Source organism: Solanum dulcamara, chromosome 8 (genome assembly GCF_947179165.1).
Source record: "Solanum dulcamara chromosome 8, daSolDulc1.2, whole genome shotgun sequence".
Classification (NCBI taxonomy): Eukaryota; Viridiplantae; Streptophyta; class Magnoliopsida; order Solanales; family Solanaceae; genus Solanum; species Solanum dulcamara.
The window spans coordinates 3,192,757-3,214,700 of record NC_077244.1 but is presented as its reverse complement, the minus strand read 5'-3'; the positions used below and the strand labels follow the sequence as shown (position 1 = coordinate 3,214,700).

At 34.5% G+C, this 21,944-nt stretch overlaps 2 protein-coding genes across 4 annotated transcripts; both read left to right on the top strand.

Moving 5' to 3' along the window:
- The first annotated feature begins 8,570 nt into the window (after window positions 1–8,570).
- Window positions 8,571–12,969, top strand: LOC129900675 (uncharacterized). 2 transcript variants are annotated; one of them, XM_055975690.1, is made up of 5 exons: window positions 8,571–8,872; window positions 11,389–11,591; window positions 11,691–11,798; window positions 11,895–12,038; window positions 12,712–12,969. In XM_055975690.1, the coding sequence occupies exons 1-5, from the start codon at window positions 8,802–8,804 to the stop codon at window positions 12,756–12,758; spliced, it is 573 nt and encodes a 190-aa protein (XP_055831665.1). In that variant the 5' UTR covers window positions 8,571–8,801; the 3' UTR covers window positions 12,759–12,969. The 2 variants fall into 2 exon arrangements, with proteins under 2 accessions (XP_055831665.1, XP_055831664.1); XM_055975689.1 differs by lacking the exon at window positions 12,712–12,969 and having other exon boundaries at window positions 11,895–12,421.
- A 1,620-nt stretch (window positions 12,970–14,589) lies between these two features.
- Window positions 14,590–21,742, top strand: LOC129899349 (adenylylsulfatase HINT3). Of its 2 annotated transcripts, none has more exons than XM_055974289.1 (7): window positions 14,590–14,945; window positions 16,535–16,590; window positions 17,389–17,455; window positions 18,377–18,443; window positions 20,911–20,966; window positions 21,118–21,171; window positions 21,244–21,742. In XM_055974289.1, exons 1-7 carry the CDS (start codon window positions 14,760–14,762, stop codon window positions 21,370–21,372), a joined length of 615 nt encoding a protein of 204 aa, XP_055830264.1. In that variant the 5' UTR covers window positions 14,590–14,759; the 3' UTR covers window positions 21,373–21,742. The 2 variants fall into 2 exon arrangements, with proteins under 2 accessions (XP_055830264.1, XP_055830265.1); XM_055974290.1 differs by having other exon boundaries at window positions 14,594–14,945; window positions 17,398–17,455.
- The last annotated feature ends 202 nt before the right edge of the window (window positions 21,743–21,944 follow it).

The window sequence follows — 21,944 nt, the reverse complement described above, 5'->3', positions numbered from 1 at the left end:
GAGACGACGAATTTGAGGACGATGAACTCCTTTAACCTATCAAGAAATGAGAGAAAGAACTAAAAAAAAATGAAAAATCCGAGACTAAACTTTTTTTTTTTATGATTTTCTTTTTTGTAGTATTATGTTCTTGCTTCCTTTTTTTTTTCTTGTATGTTGATGAATATTGATGATTGTAGATTAATTCTCCCTTTTGTTCTTCTTCCTTTCTCTCCTTTTTTTTGTGTGTGTGTTCTTGATTTTTTTTTTTTTGTGTGTGTTCTTGGTAAAAGAAAATGGTGTCTCTCTCTTTCTTGTTCATCTTTTTTTATGAAGAAGATGAAGATGTCTTTTAAAAAGAATGAGGTTGGTGAGAGTAATAATGAAGTTTTGAATAATGATGGGTTTGGTGGGGTGAAAAAGGAAAAAGAAAAAAAAGGAAAAGGAAAAGGAAAAAGATGAAGATAGGAGAATGATGATGTTTGGGATTTTAAAAAAAAGGTGGTTTAGGTGGGATTGGGAGGTGGAAAAGGAAAAAGTAGAAAGGGGTGGGGATAGTATTATATAAGTATAATATATGTATTGTAGTAAGTTGGTGTTTGGCCAAAACTATTATAAGAATTGGACTTTAGGTGAATAGGTGTTAGAATGTTGTAGTAATGTAGGTTGTTGTTGTTATTGGACTTGTAGAGAGTGGATGACAATATTGGATTGGGATGAATTTGGACCCAAATTTTGAGTTTAAAAAAAAAATAACTTGAAATTTGGTTAAGGGTGGAGTGAAAAAAAAATGGTTAGATTTATAAGAAAAAATTACTATATGAAAATTAATTTCGTTTGTGAAGGGTCAAAATTGGGTGTCAACACCCACCTTTCCTACTATTTCTATCAACTCTGCCAAAGTAATCTTAACATAATATATTCACTACCCAACAATATAGTTAAATTTATTTTATACACATACTCAATCATTGGTTTGTATATTCATAAGAATATGAGATTTCTCAGATTTGTACCTACATTCGTCGTCCGTGTGAGTTCTCGTCCTTTTTTTTTTCTCTTTTCAGTTATGCTTAGTAGTGCACAAATAAAATATTAAATCCTATTCCACTTTATTTTATTAAATATGAGATAAGTGGTATAGGGTATAAAATAAATTATCAATTTAGTCCACTAATTAAATTAGTTATCCAAAGTTACCCCTCAATTAATTAACCGTAGTTACCAAATAGTCCAAAATACCCATTAAAAATTTACGGGATGAATATTTTATGAAATAAAAAGCTCTAGTACTCAAAATGACCTAATTGGGTCATTACAAGGGATATTTTTGTTAATATTGGTAATGACATACATATATTTGATCGTTTAGTGTGGTGGATAAAAATGAATAGTCTTGGGATAAAAAAATAGTTTAGGGATAAAATTTTGATGTCTTATTTGGATGTCATGTTTGAGATAATTTATTCCACCATATATACCATAGTGATGAGATAATTTATCCCATATACATAATGGAATAAGTTAACCCAGAATAGCTAATCCTCGGATAATTAATCCTGGAATAACTTTTAACAATCAAACGACCCCTTACAGTATAAGAAGGGTCAAACTTGGCTAATAGAGGAAAGTAGAAAGCATTTTTGACCCTCTAAAAATATAAAACATACTTCCTTTCTTTCAATTTGTTCGTATTCCTATCCTCTTTTTAAAAATAAATAAATAATGTTTTGTTATGAAACTATATAACAAGAAGAATAAAATAGGAAGAAAAGGGATGAGTTCTTATTGATTTTAAAGGATTAAAGATTCAGGAATTCTTTGTAATGAGGGAAATCATTTATTTATAGAGAAAACTCACTTGCTCTCTGATTATGATTCCTAATTTTTCTCCAAAAAAATCTACATAATAGATGTTCATTACAATACAAATATATTTATAATAACTTTTTAACAACTATTTAATTTTAATTTTTCACATTATATGTCCATAATCACAAAATTGAATGATATTTTGCTACGTTCTATATATGTTTCATTGAATATCATAGATTTAAAACTTTCTCTACTTTCTTAAATTACGTGTTAAGTTAAAATCAGATAAATAAATTAAAATAAAAAATATTTAATTCCAATAAATAATAATTAAATATTAAAAATACAACTTTAATAATATCAAATCACTATTTGAAAAAGTGAAACATTTATTGTAATGACCCTGAAGGTCATTTTTGGATTTTTTTTTGTGAAATGTCCATTTTACCCCTTTTTTTAGTTGCCTTGAGTCATTTGTGGTTGGTATCGAGTGTAGATTTTAGAAAAATCTTATGAAATTTTGAGTCTTTGAAAATTTAAGTTTTCGTAAGTTTTAAGTGTTCAAAAGTGCTATTTGGGGTCAACAGGAGCTATGAGTTTCAGAATGAAATTCCGTTGATTTTAGCAGCTCCGGAATATGAAAATTGGTGTAGGAGAGTTTACAGAATCAGTTTTGGAGTTGTAACGAAGATCTGAGGTCTTGAGTTAGAAATTTGATGAATTTTAGGTCAAGGAAAACGTTGGTCAACTTTTGAAGTTTCGATGCTCGAAATAGAATTTTGAGGACTCCGTTGGATTCGCGAGATGATTTTTGGTCTAGAAGAAGTGGTGGTTGAATTTTTAGAGGTTCCGAGTTCGTTTTGGTATTTTGAAGGCCTAAGTTCGTTTAGATGTGACTTTTTGAGTTTCAGGTCAAAGAGACCTCGAATTCCAATTCTGATGGTTTCATTAGCTCTGAAATGACCAAATTAGGCTAGTAGTGTTGTCATCACGACTATCGAGGCAATCTATATGTATTTGGGACCATTTGACGCTTTTGATTTTGAAAGTTAGCCTATGATTGACTTTGGTCATTATTATTGGAAAACGTGCTCGGATAAAAATTCTGACAGCACGGTTAGTTCTGGAATATTGAGGCTCGTTGTGAAATTTGACTTAAAATGACACTTGGACGTGTGACCCACTTTTCATTAAAATAACCTCGTATGGGAATTTCGAATGCGCCATTGAGTCCGAAATATCGAATTTAGTGGGATAGCATATCTAATTTATTTTTATTGGGTTAAGAACGAATTCCGAAGGTACGTTCGGAGACTTTGAAAAATAGCAAAACCTGATTTTTCTGGGCTCACCTTCAGCGACCAGAAAATGAATTTTTAGCGACCAGATTTTTACTTTTTGTGACCAGATCTGCTTTTATTTAAAGCCCCATTTCAACTTTCAACCCTCATTTTAAGACACAATATTTTTGAAATTTTCAAGTCCAAATTGAGTGATTCAAAATGCTATCTTGCGTGGTTTTTTTTAGGAGAACACCGTGGTAGTGTCAGAATTGATCGTGGGTGTTGCATTCTAGGTAAATTTTGAGTTTTTACTGCTGGTCCGGATGGTTTTTGAGTTGATCTTTTTGAAAACTTGGAAAGTTTATTTCTAGGCCATTTCAAATCCGAATTTAGAGATTTTAGTAAATAAGTTGTGGGGTTTTCCACAAAAAACATTGTGGTGTGATTAGTTTCATCCATTGAAGCATCGTTTGAGGTAAATTCTGTCTCTAAGGGACTGCCCTCCTTCTTGAATTATCCTTTAATGGTGAGATTATGCATGGGCTGATTTCCATATTTTTTGAGCATCGAATTGTGGTAAAAGTTGGAACACATGTTTTTTAAGCTCAAATTTATCGTTTTATGGAGTTGATTGCGTTATTCTCGTAGCGTGTCCCACAATCTCATTTTGGATTCAATTTTGGGTCCATCTCCGAAAAATATGATATTCATGTCAAAACGTCCGTATTGATGAGGTGATTAATATTTTATTAGTGTAGTTTCAATTGGAGGTGACTCAGAGGTCGAGAGCTTTATTCTGGTGAATTCAGAGCACGCGAGTTCGACTTTGAGGTAGGCTACAATCTCCCCCTTTTGACTAAGTTCTTTTAGTTATCGTCTAGTATCTATTGCATATAATTTAGGTTGGTATTGGTCGGGTTTAGGGCCTTCCTTATTTTATTTTATTTCCTTGACTCCGGTGGACCTTAGGCTAGCGTAGTTTCTTGAGATCCTTATTTTAGGCTTGTGGTTTCGGTTGCATTATGGTTGGGTGAGATTATCCTTCTTAGGATCGGTATTGATGGACTTAGGCTAGGGTTGAGCCTTAGATGCTTTAGTTTGTGTTTAGTGCCTTTATAGCTAGGCGCAGCTTTCGATAGGGCTTGTGATATCTGGTGTAACTTAGTGCTACTGCTGGAGACCTTTGAGGCTCTTCGTAGTTGTAGGTTTGATTTAGTTGTGCTCGTTGGGAGCTGAGATGACATATTTTGGGGTAAGGCATCGTTCCTAGAGATGTTTCTCCACCTATCTAATTTTGAATCATGTCTCGATTGTTTGCTTTTGATTAGCGTTAGGCTTATGATGTCTACTTATCTATTATTCATTGTTGGGCACAAGGTCGTATTCGAGGGTTGATTGGACTCCAAGTTTAGTTCATTTGCCTTGTTAGTATGGTATGACTTGATGTACTATTCAGACTGTGTGTACCTTGTTTGAATACTGGTGATGACATGCTTGCATTGATTGAGCATCTTCACTCATTTTGTAGTACGATTCCAGATTCTTTATGGATTTTCTCTAATATTTTTGAAAAGGATTTTTCACGCTTTTACTACTTTTAAACTGATTTTTAAAAGGAGTCATACCACCTGGATTACTTGGTCACTGGTTTTAAAACTTATGAGGCGTTAAGGACGTACTCTTTTTTCTACTTGTGGCATTAGACATCTGGTATGTGCTCATTTTACTTGGATATTCGGCGTGTCGACGCCCTTTCTTTACTTATCGATGCCCTTGGGTTTACTCTTGCTAGCTGAGCCGATGCCTTTGGGAGTTTACTGGCTGGTTAGGCGGCTCCTTTTCAGGGTGCTCACGGTTTGAGGTTACTAATTTACTAATATCCGGTGCATCGTCTCCATTTCTACCTGATCTAGCTACACATTTCTCCAGTACCATCGACGGAGATGACTTTTATAAGACATGGTTTAGGCCTAAGCAGTGTATACGGATTTCCTGCGTCCCCCATGGGTCCCTTTGGCCGTGAGTACTTCTACCAAATGAGGGAACTGCGTGGGTCCACCTGCCAGACCGAGGGCTGGAGTGGGTCTATACACTTTGGGTTAAAGACCATGATTACAGACGACACTTTGGGTTAAAGGTCTTGGTTACAGATAACACTATGAGTTTTACTACATACTTACATTAATTAGCATCGCCTATCACTAGTATACTTGTATGGTGTGGTCCCTCGATTTATGGATGTCGGGGGTATGTTTGTCATTATTTGTACCTTTTGGGGTTAGGGGTGTCCAGTCGATTATAAATTGACCTTACTTATACTTACCTTTGGCTGTATTTGTTGTTGGTCTACGAGGTATTTGAGGTTGATTATGGTGGTACTTCTTACTAGGTTTCAGTCGGATTAGTTCTTAGGTGATTATGTGGTTAGCATTGCCCTTTGGTACTATATCCTTGTTTAGTAGACTCCTTTGATGCCTTCTTCTTGTTAATAGGTTGTTGGATTGCGTTTCAAGTGTGTTCTTCGACTCTGCTCCTTTATTTATGTCTCCAGTCTCTTTGTCTTATTTCTTGTCATTATTGTGATAATTCCTGATTAGTTACTGGTGTAGTATTTACCAATTTATATGTTATTTATACTTGCTTTATATGCGGAGCTCAGCCGGTCTATGCCTACTGAGTACCATTTGTTTGGTATTCATATTACACTTCTGCCCTCTGTAGATCATAGTACGAGTTTTCGCCGTTGATTTGGACTGGTGCAGAGCAGCTTTTGGTTCAGAGATTTGGTGAGCTCCTGACGTTCAGAGTGGTCGATTTCCATCTATGACGGACTAGGAATAGTCTTTACTTGCTTTCGAAGACTGTCTGTACTTATTTTGTATTTTTTAAAAAGCCTAGTACTCCTATTTTGATTTAGATACTCAATTACTGACTGATGCCAGATTTTGGTGTGGTTTCTTGTGTTTGTTTTTCGTTGTTCTCTTTCTTCTCATTATTACTTACTCTTCGCTTTATTTATTCATCTTCCGCTTGATAGCCCATTGCCTCTGACTCTGGGCTAAGGGTTAAATGTTAGGCTTACCTGCTGGTGCGTGTTAATAGATGTCATCACGGTCTGAGAAATTGGGTTGTGACATTTATGTTTGCTGGTGATTTTAGAGATGATTTATAGTGTTGACATTGGCGTTAGGACATTAGTGATGGTAAGAATTGTGACGGTAAAATCAGTGGACGGTACTATTGGTGTGCTGGCTAAAAATTATGTTGGTGATAATTGATGGTAATGTTAATTGTGATGGTGGATGTACTTGATAGTTGAGATTAATCACAAAGGTGATAATGGTGGTGGAAGTGATAGCAATGGTGCAATGAATATAATTATAATAATTAAAATGATAAGTAAAAATGACAAGATAAATTTGTTAAAAAAAACCTTTTGTATCGTAAAAAAATTAATTTATTTGATGAGTTAGAAATGAATAACCGCCTATATATCATACAAGGCTCTCATATTTATGAGAGAGTCCTCTCTTTGAAATTCTAAACAAAGCTATTTTTTAAAAAAAGATTCTCATAACAAATCTTCATATTTCTCTAAAACCTATTCATATAATTTAGCTTTTGTTGTACACATAGGCTTATTACAAAAATAAATAAATATTTCAAGTAGTACTTACATGTCATGATGATATAGCAAGTTGTCAAACTAGTTCTATTCAATGAATCAAACAAATATGCTTGTATGTATACTAAATGGGCATTGCAATAAGCAGTAACAAGACCAGGGAGGGGCAGATTTAGGTGGGAGCAAAAGTGTTCATCCGACAAGCATATAGTATATGATGTTTATTGTAATTTGTTCATTGTCATGTGTATAAAATTCTCATTAATATATATATATTAATGATCAACACGTCTGTTTACCCCATATGTGGTCTACTTGATCATTTTTTAATTTCTGAAATTGTAATAATTTTTGGTCTTAAAAAATAATTTGAAAAAATAAGTAATTAATGTTGAGGATAAAACATAAATAACAAATTACTAATAAAATAAATGGGTTCTTATAAAATAATCTATGTAATTTTATGTAAATATTAGTTACGAAAATTTAATTACTTATTCATATTTTAGTTATTTCATCTTCTATCTTACATAAAATAATATATAAATTTTTATAATTTATACATATATTAATTATGCGTGTTTCTAAATTTTAAATCAAAAATCATATTAATACTTCCTAATCAGAAGAATAGCTATCAAACGATCCACTATTAATCACGTATAGCAACTTGTTTAACTCTTTCTCAAGGTTAACTAATTAACTTTAATTGATTTTAATGTTTTTAACATAATTAGATATTTTCTGTGATTCATGTTATATAGTATTTTTAGATAAGTGATTTTTTATATTATCATAAAAAATCATATTAAATAAGTATTACTTAATTAAGTTAGCAAATATCCAGAATGTTTTAAATTTATCATATTTTATTATTATTAACTAAGTATTACGTGTGATTATTTTATTTTTCGAATATTTATTACAATATAAGTTAGCTTTTGTTGTACACATAAGCTTATTCCATGAAAAAAATGATTTCAAGAAGTACTTCCATGTCATGATGAAAACTGATTTCCTTTTTAGATCTAGATCCCGTTTAGATGAACTTATTTTTATTTTTAAGTAACTTATAAGTTTTAAACTGCTTATAAGTTAAAAAAAAAAGTAAGTGCAACCCAACTTATTTTTTTTGACTTATAAGCTATTTTCAATTTATAAGCTGTTTAAAATAAGTTTATCCAAACAAATCTAAATATTTATTGGGGCTTATTTTAAGTACAAAATAACTTTAAGTTAGTCCGTCGAACATTTTAAAAAGTTGAAAAGAACTTATAAGAAACTTATGCCAATTCAAATGGTTTCTAGATAGGAGCAAAAGGGTTCATCCGACTAACATATAGTATATGATATTTATTGTAATTTATTTATTGATTCATTTATTAAAACGACTAGCATATAGTATATGATGTTTTATGGTAATTTGTTCATTGATTCATTGATTAAAGTGTCAACATGATGTGTATAAAATTTCATATATATCACTCATTAACATAGATATAAGATGTTTTTTTATTACTTTAAAAAAGTTTTGTTTGTTGAGTACAGAATATGTATTATAATATTAGTAATTTAATTTTTATATATTTTTGATAATTTTCAAAGTAACATCGTATTTCCTTTTTCATATTTTGAATTTTTTTGGTGAAAAATTTGGATCCATAACTGATTATCTTATTATTTTGTTATTGCTATTATTTTCTTCTTTATTATTTTTAATATAATTTTTTTGCTATTATATTTATTTTACATATTTAAATAATTTTTTTATAAAAAATAACATTTTAACTTTTTGAAATAAAAATAAAATAGTGTACACACTACTTTTTGAAAACCAAAAATGAAGTGAGATGGTGGGAAGAGTTAGTTACATAAGATCCGATGGGCGCGCCCAAAAATGCAATATGCGTTATCTGAGATCATCCAAACTCATTATATACTTTACACTTCCTTCTTCTTCTCCATTTATCTCCCCCTTTATCTCTCTCTTTATCTGAATTCAGAATTGCAGAGACGAAGTTCCTCATTTTGGGTTGAAAATTTGAAAAAAAAAATCGTGTTGAAAGTTTCTGATGAGTTTTATTGGTTGATTTGCTGAAATGGGAGTGTTTAATTTCACTGTGATTCCGGTTCTAGATGACGACCCACATTCTCATTCATCAAAATCTTGGTAATTTTCTCTTTTAAAATTTGTTTGCGATTGCTTTTTTTTTTTTTAATCTATTTGTTTGAAGTTTTCTTCATGGGGGTAAATTGATCAGTGACGGTTCAGTACCTCTCTCTCTCTCTCTCTCTCTCTCTCTCTCTCTCTCTCTCTCTCTCTCTCTCTGTATTCAGAATTGCAGAGACCAAGCTGTTGATTTGGGTTTCGAAAATTTGTAAAAAAATTCTAGTGTTGAAGTTTTTGATGAGTTTAATCGGTTGATTTGCTGATATGGGAGTGTTTAATATTACTGTGAGTGCCCGTGTTATCTGTTTGATTGAAGTTTTCTTCATGGGGGTAAATTGATCAGTGACGGTTCAGTACCTTTGTTTGTTCTAGAAATTGATCAGTCTCTATCTGTATTCAGAATCGCCAGAGACGAAGCTACTGATTTGGGTTTCTTCTTAATTTCGAAACTTTCCAAGCATTGAGGTTTCAGATGAGTTTAATTATTTGATTTGCTAAAATGGGAGTGTTCAATTTTAAATTTTTCTTCATGGATCAGTGACGGTTCAGTCTTTCTGTTCTAGAATTTTGTGTTGTTCTAGTCGGTTCGTTTTGGCTAATTACGAATTTTCCTTTTTTAGTTTGCTTTCCAAAATCTGTTTTATATATGGTTCTATCTTTATCTCTGTGTATTCACAACCGCAGAGAAGAAGAAGAAGCTGATTTGGGTTGCTTTTAATTAAAAAAATAAAATTCAAGTGTTGAAGTTTTTGATGAGTTTAATTAGTTGATTTGCAAAATGGAGTGTTTGATTTCACTGTGATTCCGATTCTAGATGACCCACATTCTCCTTCATCCTCCTCTTCAAAATCTTGGTAATATTTTCTTCTCCTTTATCTGTTTGATTAAAGTTCTTTTGATGGGGCAAATTGGTATGATGGTTCAGTCCAAGCGTAATCGAAAACTACCTCTCTACCTTCACAGGGCAGAGGTAAGGCTGCATACCCACCACCATCCTCAACCCCATCTGCTGTTCTTGGTTCAGTCCAAGTGTTATTAGAAATAGCCTCTCTACCTTCTCAGGGTAGGGGTAAGACTTTGTATACGCCACCCTCCCTAGACTCATTTGTGTGATTACACTGTGTATGCTGTTGTTGGTTTAGTCTAAGTGTTATCAGAAATAGTCTCTCTACCTTCACACTCCAGGTTAGGGGTAAGAGTGCGTACACTCCTCTCCAAACCTCACTTGTGTTATTACACTGGGAATCTTCTTCTTGTTGTATGTTCAGTCGGTTCATTTTCTTTTCTCCAAAATCTGGTTTTTTGTGTATTGATTGTATTTCTTCCTTGAAGATAAGAGTGGTTGTACTATTTGTGTTTTAGTCAGTTCATTTTGGCTTCTTCTTTGTGCGTTGTTGTATCTCTGCTTCTTCTTGTTTTTATTTAAGTCGTAATCCTTGAAGGTAAGGGTAGATGTAGTGTTTGAGTAGCATTTGTGTTTGAAACATTTTAAGTTGAATATTTTTCCTTCTAAAAATGTATGTTTATATTGCAATTGTGTTAAAGTACTACTCATTCTACTTCATTTTGTATGACGTTTTTTGATTTGACATGTAGTCTAAAAGAAAGAAAGAAATCATTTAAGCACATACTGAAAGGACATTAGACTTGTCCTCTTAAATTTGATATCTATATGACTATAAGAGCAATGTCATTAAGTGCAAAATGAGAAGTTCAAACTAAAAATTTTCCAAAATTGTCATTCTTTTAGGAACAAACTAAAAAGGGACTAGTGTCGTGTAAAATGTAACCGAGGAAGGTAATAAAAGTAATTGATTTAAGATCTTGAATTTGCCACTACTTGAAATTTTTTATTGTTACATTGAAAAATTGCCATTTGTTTGTAATTTTGAATGTTTGATGATTAGTCCCTGTTTTTGCCCAGAACCTGGTTTTGTGATAAGTGTGGCTGTGGTATTTGAATAGCATCTGTGTTTGAACTGTTTAAGTTGAATATTTTTTTAAAAATGCATATTTATCTTGTTATTGCATTCACTGTCACAAAAGACTACTCATTCCATTTCAGTTTATGTATGACGGAATTTGACTTGATACGGAGCTTTAAAAGAAAGAAAAAGAACTTTAGGCACATACGAAAGTTCATTAGACTTATCTATATGCCTATAAGAGCATGTCATTAAGTGCAAAATGAGAAGTTCAAACTGAAAAATTTCCGAGAAGTGTCATTCTTATGGAAATAGACTAGAAAGGAACTAGTGTCGTGTAAAAGGAAGTAATAATGGGAAGAGATTTAACATCTTGAATTCTTCTCTACTTGAGAATGTGCTATGCCATTTGTTTTTAGTTTTGAATGTTTGATGATAAACATCAAGAATTTAATCTGTTCCACATTGTTGGTCCATTTAGCTGTGTGATATTTGTTTTGTTTTCCAATCACTGAAATGTTGAAAATTGCCTTTATCTATCACATTTTTGTTGTTTAATTGATTTGTTTCTGTCTTTTGAATTACGCGCAGTCATAATATGATGGAGAAGGGACTGAAATCAAGTCATTTACTAGTTAAAGAGAAGAACAACAAAAAAGAAAAAATCAGCAAGTCTAAAGCTACTAGTAGTGCTGCAGCACCAATGAAGTTTTGTGTATGTGCACCCCCCACCCACCCAGACTCATTCAAGTGTCGTCTTCACCGAGCCACTGCTTCATCTTGCACCAGAACTGGTAAATACTTTTGCCACGTACAAAGAAGAAAAGGGTTATGATAAGAAACGTTCAATTTTCTGTGTTCTCACAAACCATGTGTTTTGTTCTTTTTATCAGTTTCGTCGTCAACATCAAAGAAGCCTTGCTTATGTGCACCCGTCACCCACCCTGGCTCATTCAAGTGTAGCCTTCACCGAGCCACTGCTTCATCTCACATAAGAAACGGTAATTACTTCTGCTACAAAAAAAGGGTTGTGACAAGAAAGGTTCAACTTTTCGTGTTCACACAAATCATGTGTTTTTTTTCTTCCTTTTTTGCAGTTTCATCGTCGGCTAATCACACAAATGGCGTCAAATATACAAAAAACTTGAATCCCTTAAAACTAGCTGCGCCATCACAAAGTGGCGGAATCAGAAATTCTAGCAAGGGGAATGTTCGTGGGAAGCCTAAACTATCGAGATTCGGTAGGGCTGCTCTTGCTCATGCTGCTGCTGCTGCAACTTCTAGTGTACAAATTCAACCAATTTCTGCAGCCTTTGGACAAATGAGTCTTAGTTAGAGAGCCAAAAGATGGGCAAAAAAAGAAAATAGAAAAGCTCAAGATCAAGATTCTGCTTTTTAAAGAAGTTGATTAATGATTACTAGATCTTGCTTATTGCTCTGTAAATACAACAGTTAGTTAACAAAAAAAAAAAGGATTACTATATAATTGTAAATATCCTTTTCTCTTTACTTGGGGATGGCTTTGTAAATAGAGACATAATCAAGACCTGCAGCTACACTCAAGTTTTTAGTACTGAGTGTCTTGTTATTAATGCTGTCTTTAACTTGACTGCAAATATCCATATGTTACTATTTCTATCCAATTTTTAGTAATCTCCTTGTGCTATTTTATTATTCTACTGTATTTAGTTGTTTATTGAAAATATCCCATGTAACTTGTGTTCTATGGATAGCATTGACTATGTTGTTCAGATATTTTAAACCCCCCACAAGGTGTGTGTTTGATCATCTAAAAGTTATGTATTTTTTAGAATATGACGCGAATACAACAATATTTGCTTAATAAAGTGTTTTTGTCTTAGATGGTGGTGGTCTGATTAGCTTTTTGATTTCAGCTTCTTCTTTTTTTTCCAGAGGTTCAGAAGGCTAAAAGGTGGGGGAGAAGGAAGCCGAACCTCTAATCGACCTAGACAAAATTTTCCAAGTAAGAGATAGAATCTCACTAATTGGAAGGAAAAGGAGGGCAAGAAAGGCTGCGGTCTCATACTGAATGGGAATTTCTCTCTCGAAGGATGACCTCCTTAGAGGTGAGCCTGAAATAGTATGGGTTTCGGGGAATTAAAGGGTGAATTTTCTAAGTAAGATAGGTCAATGCCAATTGAATCTAAATCTAAAATCCCAGAGTATATCTTTCCACGTATCGAAGGAAAAAAGACAGTTCGATCGTTCCTCGGTCTCAGATGTGTACAATTGGTTTGCTCTAAAATGGACCTTTCTTGAAAAAATAAAATTGTGTGAACTCTGATAGTTGTGTATCGACATGCTGGCACATTTTGTGACATGATGACAATTGGGAATAAATATCAATTGTTAATGCCTAGACAGCTTGTTTGGGAGTCAAATTAAGCTAAATAAAATTCATGTGTTCAGTAGATGCATGTTGCGAATATGAAAATATTGAAATAGATATGGAGGTATACTATGATCGACAAAATTAGGATCTCTGTGACGGACAAAATGAGAAAAGCGAGACTGAGATGGTTTGGACATATGAAGAGGAAGTGCGTAGACACTCAGTAAGGAGGTGTGAGAGGCTGGTTGTAGGGGGTACGCGGAGGGGTAGAGGTAGGTCGAAAAAGTATTGGAGAGAGGTGATTAGAAAGGACATAGCGCAATTTTATATTACCGAGGACCGATTCTAAATAAGAAAGAGTGGAGGTCACGTATTATGATAGAAGGTTCGTAGGAGTAGAAATTGTCTTGCATCGCTTAGGTTAAGACTTGGTAGTACCTATCATAGTAGTAGTAGTTGTCATGTGCAGTTATTGTTTCTTTCTTGTAGACAGTACACAGTTTTCTTATTAATTGTTATGATTTCGTCATTATTTTCTTTTTCCTTTACTTGAGTTTGATGCACTTGAGCCGAGGGTCTTTCAGAAATAGTTTTTCTACATCCGTGAGGTAGTAGTAAGGTCTGCATACATTCTATCCTTTTCATACCTCACTTAATGAGATTTTACTGAATATATTGTTGTATTAGTATGTGTCATGCTTGCAAAAAAGACTCATCATATATTGCAAAAGTAACTATCCAACTTACTTTATTTTCTACTTAATCCAACGACTTTTGGAGCTTGAAAAAGTAGATTCAAAATACCATAAGATGGAGAATTGAATACTTTGGTTATAACACAATAAATCAATCTAAGCTACTTGACTACAAAATTCGATTCATACTCTGAAAATTTATCTTTAATATCTATTTTAACCATTAAAAATTCGATCTTCAAATATCTTTATCAGTTATTAAAAGAAACTTCACTTCTATTCTCAAAACTTCAACTTCCAAGGGGAGTGAGGAGGTTATTTAAAAAGGGGAGTCCCAAGTTCTTTCTTTCCTTACAAGAAAGGTCTCAAAAGAAGTTTTTCTAATCGAATTAAAATCGTTAAACAATTATCGACAAAAGAGAGAGATTGACCTACGCAATAGAAAGAACGCAAAAGTGATTCGCCCTATCACAACAAGGGTCGGGGGTAGGGAAAAGAGTCGGTCAATCAAATTCAATGATCGAGGAAAGCAAAATGAAATTAAAATTTGATAAAAAAAAAGCAAAATATTTTTCAATTTCACGTTACAAAAATTACAACTTTAAAAGGCTCATTTTTTTTCTTTTTAATATTTCAACTTCAAAATGTAGGACACACGAAAACATGAGCTTAACTCATTGGTTAAAGAAAATTGTAGTTTGGAATGGACAAGAGTGTACATCCCCTCCTTACAAAGCGTGGATAAGGCGGAGCCAACCACTAGTTGCTTTGCGTGGCAATAGGCCCCCCATTGCGACCTTCCCTTCTTTGTCTTCTTCCTTGAATTTGCTCCCAGTAGAGAGAGAAAAAAAATCAATGGCTACACAGTTCCATTTCTACCCAATATTGTTCTTTTTCCTCATCAAATTAATGTAATGGAGGCAACTTCAGCTTCAACTGCAACTGCGCTTCGTCGTCTTTCTCTTCTCTCTTCACATTTTCGTACTCATTGTTTCTCTCCTCAAGTGGCGGCTTTCAATTGCAGCTCCTCTAATGGAGAAAATCAAGAAAATGGGTGCGTTTTTTGTATGATTGTTCGAGGTGAAGCACCTGCCTTAAAGGTACAGTCCTTATTATCACATTTGTTAAACAGCCGGTTTCCTCACTTGGGTCAATTTGTATCCGTCTTCAATTAGTTTCTCTGATCGAATTGGGTTGTTTTTCAGCTGATTTAATCTTATTATGAGGAACCCTTTTAAGTTTTAAGTAAAAAAAACAGTTTTTTCAGTTTCTAAAACAAACCCCATCTTCATTTTGGGAAGCAGAATGTTTGGTTGAGGTATTTTTAGTATGTTGTCCATAATTAACTTATGGGTTTGAAATCTTTAGTCCTTGAGCTGATGGTCTATAGTAAACAAACTTTTTAACCCCAGAGTAGGCTAAGGTCTGCCTACACCATGCTCTCTCCAGACTCGACTCGTGGGATTGCACTTGTTGTTGGTTTGAAATCTTTAGTCAAACATGCCAAATAAATGAGTGGGAAGAGTATGTTTTTTCGCGTTCTTGCTTATTTGAGTGGCCTGCAAACACTGGTACATGATGATCCCCTTTTGGATACAGTACACCCATTTTGGTTACATTGAATTTAGGAGTAACATGATTGTTTCTTAAAGTAGGCATTCTACTGATATATATCTTATTTAAATTAGAAAGATACTAAAAGAAGAGGTTTATATAAGCTGTCCAAGCCTTGGTGAGCGGAGTGTACCCGGTACATGTATTGGTGGGAAGTAGTAGGTATCTTATGGAATTAGTTGAGGTGAGCACGCAAGCTGGCCCGGACACCATGGTTAGTTGAGAGAAAAGAAGAACTGGTTTATTTAAGAAAAGGTGGAACTTATTAGTTAGCCAAAAAGCTCTTCTCCAAGTTTCAGAGTTGTTGGAGTTTCTACCCCGTAGGTGCAGGCAAGTGTTAGAGTAGCCAACATTGGTTGATGGAATGAGTTGTTATCGCCTTATATGGTTTTGTACAATCTTTCACTTCCTAAGCTAGCTTTTTGGGTTAAGCTAAGCCCAATATCTGTTTTCTTTATATGACATTCAAGTTGGACCTGTCCTATTGTTGTATTTTACCTATGTTGTGCACCATGCTATGTTATTCACACTTTAGATGTCCATCTTCCTTAGCATGGGGGGAAGGGGTTAATGGCAAGAGTTGTTGTCTCCTTATATGATCTTGGATAATCCTCTTTTGTTTTTTTAGCTTAGTTTTAGGATTTGTTGGGCTCAAGAGTCATTTTTACTGCAGCAAGAGGTACCACTTGAAGGAAACAACTTTATAAGCAGAAAGCCAAGTTTCACTAGCTAGCTCAGGAGTGTGCAAGCTGGCCCAGATACAGTGATATCTTTTAAAAAAAAAGGAGTTGAAATGATTACAGGCTCTTCTAAGTCTTGCTTCTTATACATTTTGTACTTGCAAACAAGTTGTTGAAAGGTGGACTTAATAACAAAAAGCTATTTACTACAGAGATATTGTTGTCATGTCCTTTTACATTGTATTTCTCTCTGTTTAATATTCTTTGCCAGAAGAGCATATTTGCTATACTCTGTGATTTTCAGCGGGTGGAGATAGAAGGGGTAGATGATGTGGAACAATGCCTCTGCTTTATGCTACTTCTCTAATTCTTGGTGCAGTTTGATTTAACTGCAGGTCTATGAAGATGATGTATGCCTCTGCATTTTGGACGCTAACCCGTTGTGTTTTGGGTAAGGTATCTTCTTCCGACCATTATCATTTTCAGCATCTTCTGAGCGTATTCTTGCTATCTTGACATTGGAAGATCTATTTATAACAGCAGATGCATCATCTCAACTTAGTTGATCTATTTTGGTGTGTTTGCTGAAAATCTGACCTGCAACATTGAGACCATAATAGAAACTTACCAAAAATAATAGTTATTCAAGGAAAATTCTTTATGCATTCAAACTATGAACAAAGAGCAAATATGTTGCACATGTTCGTGAACCATTTTACTCTTTTTCTGATAAATTTAAGAGTTCAATCTATTTCCGCCAAATATGAAAGGAAAAAAAGGAGAATTTATGACAACCAAGTTTGAACTACATAAATTCGACCACAGGTGTGAGTTCTATATTTGCATGTATCTTAATTAAAGATGATTTGCCTTGGAGTAACTGGTAAAGTTGCTGCCATGTGACCAGGAGGTCACGGGTTCAAACCTTGGAAACAGCCTCTGGCAGAAATGCAAGGCAAGGCTGCGTACAATAGGCCCTTGTGGTCAGGCCCTTCCCCGGACCCCGCGCATAGCGGGAGCTTTAGTGCACCGGGCTGCCCTTTTTTTATTCACATGGGTCAAACAATAGCTGACTCAACTTATTTTTTAAGGAATTTCCACTGAGAAGCAAGCTTCATGTTCCTGGAGCTACTATATCTCAATCCATAGTTTGTAATTCATCTTAGTTTACCAAATTAGTATAGCTGAAAAAACGTGATTAACCTTATTATCTTTTGTATTAATATATCTGGTCCAATAATGTCCATAGCTTTTGCAGGCACTCGCTTGTCATCCCAAAGTCTCATTTTCCTTCTTTGCAAGAAACTCCACCATCAGTAAGTTACCCTCTTCAAAGGTCAAATACCTTGATGTTTTACTTAATTGGATATTGTGCAGACTGTTGTTACTTCTTCCCTTTCTCCTGCATACCCTGATCTTTCTGTTCCTCTAGCCCATGTACTGATGTGATTTGTTAACAAAAAACCAATCAACCTGGATCAAGATCTGAAACAGAAGCAATAATTGGATGGACTGATTTCAAAGGTCATTTTCATCATGTACTCTGCCCAATGCATGAGGAAAAGTGATACGAATCCTTTCCCGTTCAGTGTCTGTGTTGAGATGCTTCCATTGTTCTACTACAATCTGCTGCATCATTGAGCAGTACATATTTAATAATGCCTTATATGTGATAAGTCTATTGAAAAACCAACATGTTGTCCCGTTAGCTGGACTTCTTTGTGCTTTCATGAGTATATTAATAAGTTCTAACACCCTTTCTCCAAAAAAAAAAAGGTTCTAACACCTGTTTCACAACAACAACAATACCCAGTGTTTCTAACTCCTGGTAGGAAGGGAAAAAAAGTTCAAACAACTTGTCTGCAGCAGCCAAACTGTTTATTTGGGCTGTTTTAACTTTTATCCCTTGAATTGTATACCTGAAGAGTTGGACGTGCTTACCAATTCATACCTTAAAACTGGCATGCATGTGATTTTTTCTGCTTGCTTTGAAAATCTTTTAGTCATAAGCTAAAGTAACCATTCAGAATTATATTCTTTTGTAATAAGATTTTTACATTGTTATAATCTGATGAAGATGTTATTACCTTTTGGGTTGCTTTAATTAAATGGGCCCTGCTGCTCGCCTGCTTTCACAACATGGTATAATTCTGCTTTATCTCTTTGAAATAAATGGACTCTAGTCTACAAGTTTTCTGATGATTTTTTTTTTTTTTTTTTTTTTCATTTAATTGCAGGTTGTGGCTGCCATGAGTTCAAAAGTGCCCTTGATTAGCAGCGCAGTCATGAAAGCCACTGGTTGTGGTATGTTAATTTTTTTCTTGATGACTAATCATGCTTGTTTTGCTTTATACCATATGTATATTGTTTTTCTTTTTCCTCTTTAATTCGCTTAAGTGAAACATATGTATGATTCTCTAACTGTATTGATTGTGCTGCTAGTAATGCTGTTCTCGTGATATCTACTATCAAGTCTTTCACGTTTTGCTGTTTTGAATGGTAACCAGGCAATTATCAAAAATAGGGGCAGTTCTTTTCTCAAAATGGTGCAATTTTAGCTTGATATGCTTTTGATGAGTAATACATCAATATTACAAGACATATAAGATCCTTTTCTCCCCCGCGTTATGTGGAGTAAATCTTGTGCTTAAAGAGAGTAAGTGGAAAATGTAGAGAACCTAGTGGTAATGGTTGTGGAAGCAGAGGAGAGAAGGCATTGACGAAATGATCACATGAAAATTGATTTTCTGTTGGGTAACCCCCCAGCGACGGATTGTCGACATCAATAATTAAGCATCAACCACCTCTGCTAAAAATTCTTAAGCCTTTTAAGTGTTGAGGATGTCTATCAATTCGCCTATTTTTGGCCGTGTCTTGCAGAAAATAGTACTTGGATGATTGAAATGGTTAGGGGTAGGAATTGTACTGGTGGTGACACAAGCAACACTGGGTTTGAGCTTCGTTACCTTGGTAGTGGACAGATGGCTAACCTAAAGCTTTTAAGCGAAATACATATACAGCTCCCTAAACTTGGCAACAAGTTTCACTTGGATACGTCAACAGCTCAACTAAAGCTTGTACCTATTGAACATCGAAACTCAATTCAAATCGTGCCTATTAGACACAACTTGCTGACATGACACATACGGTGAATCTCAATTGTAGTACAGCACGTGAATTGTGCCTGTATTTTCTTTTTAATCTTTTTGTCCTTTCTCATTCCCTCTACTAGCTACCTCCACCACCATATTCCCTCTCCGTGCCACCACTCCATTCTCTCTTATCATTATCACCTCCACCATGTATCTACCATTTTCCTTCATCTTCTCTCCCGGTCACACCACCTCCACCATTACTCTTCATCTTCTCTCCCACCCGCCGCCACATGCACCAATTTTCGAAATGCAAAAGCTTATACTTTAGTTCAAACTGTCAAACTATACCAAATCAAATTTAATGGCTGTCAGTCACTGAATTGGGAGGGATGAGGAAACAAAGGATTCCAAAGATTTTTAAACCTTCAAGAGAACTTTTTTCATGCTGCACCAAATTGAAAACAAATTTGGATTTTTTTTGTTTGAATCCATCACTGCACTTTGATGACCAAGTTTAATAGCAAAAAGATTCCCCGATGAGACCTCATAGGGGTCTATGATGGCGGGAGTTCTAAATAACATAATATTATAGTTGTTTTTTCCTCGTGTTGTCAAAAGCCTTTTTATAGACCAAAAGTTGGGTGGAGTTTTCTGATTCGCTTCTTTAGCCTTGTATTTGTCCGTGAAGTTCAGGCAGTTCTTTTTCCTACTGACTGGTTATGGATGGTACACATTAACTGAAGCTGAAGTATCTAACAGGTACAAGCCTTAGTTGAGGTATTTAAGTGAAAATTGTTTCCAAGTTTAGAGAACTGTATATGTATTTCACCAAGTTTTATTAAACACATATTGCGACTTTACGATCGTTTCAGTATCTTGAGAGGAAGAAATGAAAGGAAAACAGGAGGAGAGGATTCAAAGAACTCGAAGATTGAAAAACAAAACACATTTTTTTTCTTTTGGTCCTAAAAATTCTACAAATTATCTAGTTCCTTGGTTTCTTCTTGAATTCGAATTGTTTGAATTCCCACAATAAACTTAACCAAGTTTCAATTTATCACAGTTGTACTTTACTATAATGTGTCCGTCAATATCTTATGATATCACCTATACTATGATTTGCATTGCCAGGTACATACTTATTAAATAATTGCCTCTTAGGACCTTTTTGAGCATTGTCATCACATCAAATTTGTTAGAGATTTTGATGCTAACTTAAAGCAAGAAACCTTTTCTCAGTCAACGTTTAGCCTATTCAAACTATAAGCCAAATCTATCCTCCTTTATGGCTGCTTTCTTTTTCCATTTTCGTATACTAATCTTTGAAACAAACAAAGGTCAACAAAAGCTGTAGTTACCAAACTAAGCCTTAGGGGTGGAAAACCCGAAAAAGGGCCAAAAGGTAAAGTGGAAAAGAGAGAATGCGGTGATGATGAAGTTCCTAATTTATATACATTGAAGTGTAAGTATATAGTCAATTGGAGGGGGGGTAAATTGTGCAGTTCGTTGCTGCAGGTAGTTCCGAAGTTTTATGTATCAAGAGACGTACATTGTAGTAAACCAGGATTGTCTAGGCATCATCTGGATGTCAACTATGCTTTGTTCAGTCCTCTTACCCCCTCAATTTCATAAATAATTATCGTATGATTTAACTCACGAAGGTTTGAAATGTGCAGATTCATTCAACTTGTTGGTTAACAATGGCGCGGCTGCTGGCCAGGTTATATATCACGTATGATCCCAAAACTTGCAAGCATTTTAGTTTTGATACTAGTATCGACCCAAGCAGGCTCTTTTGTGTGCTTTTGCTCTATTAGCTAGTATTCTACTTAGGAATGTTTATACTTGTGATGATTTATTTTTTGTTTTCATGGCAAGTTCAGACCCATATTCATATAATTCCTCGTAAAGAAAGCGATTGCCTATGGACTTCTGAGGTACTTATTACCTTTTACGTTCCTCATTGACGATTGTTTTGATAGCAGTTGATAAAATTGATTGTTTTACAGAGCTTGAGTAGATGTCCACTGAAGTCAGACGAGGCTCAGAAACTTGCAGATGGTATTCGGGAAAACTTATCGTTTTCAAACAACATTGAAGATAGCAAGGGGCAAGGATCAAGTCTCATTGTAAACTAGGGATGTTGCACACATGTTTGTCAAACTAGAGGCGGATCTAAGACAGGTTCTGTTTTTCAAGTCGAAGAATGCATACACATGTGTACATATCATGCGATATCACTGATTCTCAATTCCCCGACTCTAGCTTCTGAATTTGCCTCTGTTGTAAACTATTATGAAAGCATGAGCATACGGGATGTATTTTCGACTCGTTGTTCCATTTGTTTCCTGATTCAGTTGCTGCAGGACTGTTGAAATGAGCTGCATTTGTTGTAAATTAGTTTGTGAACTTCTAGTGAGGATACATGAGCAATCTTTGTTCATAAGTGTGTTCGGTACGGTGGAAATTTCAATTTTTCATCAAAATTTTTGGAAAATATTTTCTCTAGTCTCTTTTGACTCGTCTTCCTAATTTTGTCGGCCTGCTTATTTATTTTCTCAAATTCTCAATTAAATTTGACATGCTAAAACTTAGCTTGATTCACTTATTTGACACCTCTAATTTGAATTCATTTCATTTTAAATAAGAGATTCTTATCACCAAATTCAAATACAAATAAGTGATGGCGCATATATGAGCAATTTTTATC